The sequence below is a fragment of the Priapulus caudatus genome, unplaced genomic scaffold, assembly GCF_000485595.1.
Source record: "Priapulus caudatus unplaced genomic scaffold, Priapulus_caudatus-5.0.1 Scaffold1949, whole genome shotgun sequence".
Lineage (NCBI taxonomy): Eukaryota > Metazoa > Priapulida > Priapulimorpha > Priapulimorphida > Priapulidae > Priapulus > Priapulus caudatus.
In genome coordinates this window covers 28,463-31,304 of record NW_014579010.1, presented here as the reverse complement: position 1 = coordinate 31,304, position 2,842 = coordinate 28,463, and the positions used below count along the sequence as shown (strand labels likewise).

The window sequence follows — 2,842 nt, the reverse complement described above, 5'->3', positions numbered from 1 at the left end:
CACACACACACACACACACACACACACACACACACACACACACACACACACACACACACACACAAGCACACACAAGCACGCGCGCACCGAGCGAGAAACCGTACTAAACATAGCCGTCATATATATACGCCATCAGAAACTCGACTTTCTCGACAACAACAACACCCGCAGACATTGATGAGCATATAATTGGACAATAGCGCCGGAAATTGCAAATTGCGAAGAAAGGGATCGCAGCGGGAGGAAAGAGGAGAAAACAGAATCAGTGGGCGGTGCACGCGCGGGGCCACGGACGGACCGTACACGTGCAGTGTGTGCTCGTTGAAGAGATGGTAGCTAGGGTCTCTTACTGAGTAGAAGCAATTCTCTCTGACGATGATTCTGTTGCTGAAGCTCTCGTTGTGCGCCTCTATTTTCAGCGTGCGCGCTCGCCTATCCAGCGAGTTCTTCTGAATAAAGTAGATGTATTCGACTCCGACAATCTGCAACAGCGAGGAGGGAAAATATATATAATACAAATAGAAATACGACGCAAAGCAGAATAGAGAAAGAGAAACGCGCGCGCGAATAGACGGATAAATGCAGTATTCATCGCGTCTCAGCGTTTGCGTCACGTACGCAGCCAAATAACGGGGCCGCCGCATTTTGTGCGCCACGTTTTATTCGTCTCCGGCACATGCATGCATTCAGCGTGAACGCTCGTCTCCGCTGTGGCTACGCGATAAATAAGCCGATCAACATCCCCCCACCCCCACCACCACCACCGCGTGGTCGGCTGAATGCACGCACGACGCTTTTACCATGCAATATTGAACGCGGCCATTGCCCGCGTAGGAACGGGAACCCAGTGATGGGAACGACAATTAATGCATATTTTTGCATATTTCACGCATGAACGCACGCATTCGGACGTAAATGATTGCCAATTTCGTTGTAGATTATTTACTCTCGATGCCATGCATTCATTTTTAATGCAATAATCAATTCGACGGCGAGAAATGTGGTTTATTGAAGTTTTTCAATAGAAGATAGGTAGTATACTCAACTATATAGTCTATTTGCTAATGATTTGAAAATGGCATTGAAAGCTGGCAGGATGGCCATGAGACACAGCGAGTGCACGCAAGAGCTGTGGCACTGATCGCCCATGCCCACAAGGCCACAACAACCACGGACAACATCAATGTCGCCATAGTGCCACTGGTAACGCACGCAATTACAGGAATGGCACTTCGTACTTCCTTGTATTAATTATTCAAGCATGCCCGCACCTGCTCTACCAGTGCAAACAAACGCGAAAAGTGAAGGGCTTGTACATATATATATATATATGTAGTATACACTGTACATGTCAGGTAAGCGAAATAACCTGCCAGAGGAAGAGAGAGCAGGACAAAAAGAGCGGGAGAAAGGGGAAGAGATGGCGAAAGACATAGAAAGATAGATAGATAGATAGATAGATAGATTTGTAAATCAATCATGCAAATATTTCCGTTAATTGGAAAACAATAGTTAAATGGATAAAGATAGAAAAATAAAGAAAACAAAAAAATAATTAAAAACCAAACGGGATTCGAACCATCGCCCTTTTAGACGTAGCGACGGTGTTCTACCAGCTGAGCTACACAGGTTATATCAAAAATAGTACATGACATATGCTAAATAAGCAAACACATGTGCGCACGCCTGTTTTTGAACCAATCAGGAGGCAGGATTTTACTGTTATATGTAAACCTGCTTGGGAAAAAAAATTTCGCCCCCGGGGCATGATCGACCCCTGAATAAGCCAAGTAAAATAGTGTTGTGTTAATATCCAATGATTCATTTATTCGATGAAAAAGATGTGTCAAACTATATAACTACATCAAACTGTATCAAAACTATATATAAGTAACATCAAACTGTATCAAAAACTACATAACTACACATCAAACTGTATATATCACCTATATATGTAACCTATATAACTAGGTATATCAAACTATAAATTGTTATATTGGTATTTACGTATATACATGCGTATGGATGCGTATTATATATATTCGTATTATATATATGTATATGTATATGTATACGCATGTATATGCGTATTATATATATGCGATTACGTATATACATGCGTATATACATATATATTGGTATATACGTATATCTTGTACGTACGCACCATCTTCCGCTGTTAAACAAAACTCTGAAAATAAACAATGAAAAAGCTAAGAACTAAAACTCAAACTATGTAACAAGGCGATGACGTTGCCTCCCTCTACCCAGGTTCTCGGTCCGGCTAAGAGAGGGTTTCCTCCAACGGTAGTTGACAGTAACGCCGATAGGTAACAAGAACACAGGATTGTCTAATTCACTCTACGTGCGTATATTATTAGAAACCTCTGACACCTAAACTATCGCTCCACGTAACGCGTACAATAATACAATGCTTGGAGAGCCGATTCGTATATCGGCTCTTCTCGCGCGTCGCGTACAAAACGTACAATAGTTACCTTAAGATGCAGATGCTATCGATACCCGGAATCACTCGGCGGTGTACGGCTTCGGAGATAGAACGTAGGAGAGGGGACAGATATCGGAAAGTGGAAGACGTAGGAGGGATGGAGAAAGGAGAACCTACGTGGTAGACAGAGGAGACCCGAGTGTCTGTCGCGACACGTCACGCGTTCCATTTCGCGACGGCAGCCATAAAAGCATAGGACCGGTAGCGAGCCATAAAGGTGCGCTCTGCCATGCAAATTGCTCTTTTTTATGAGCGCCGAACATCAAGCGATTTGCCGACGCAAGGTTGTTTATAAAATCGACTTGTTTTTGGAATGGCAAGCGTCTATACTAC

General features: G+C 43.2%; 1 protein-coding gene across 1 annotated transcript in view; it reads right to left on the bottom strand.

The window, feature by feature from the left end:
* The window catches only part of LOC106817957 (SEC14-like protein 1), a gene marked incomplete at its 5' end in the record, with an annotated part of 26,011 nt that overhangs the window by 1,034 nt on the left and 22,135 nt on the right, over positions 1-2,842 (bottom strand). The window contains 1 exon segment of the mRNA XM_014822662.1: positions 299-482. Within this exon segment, the coding sequence (XP_014678148.1) occupies positions 299-482 (184 nt within the window).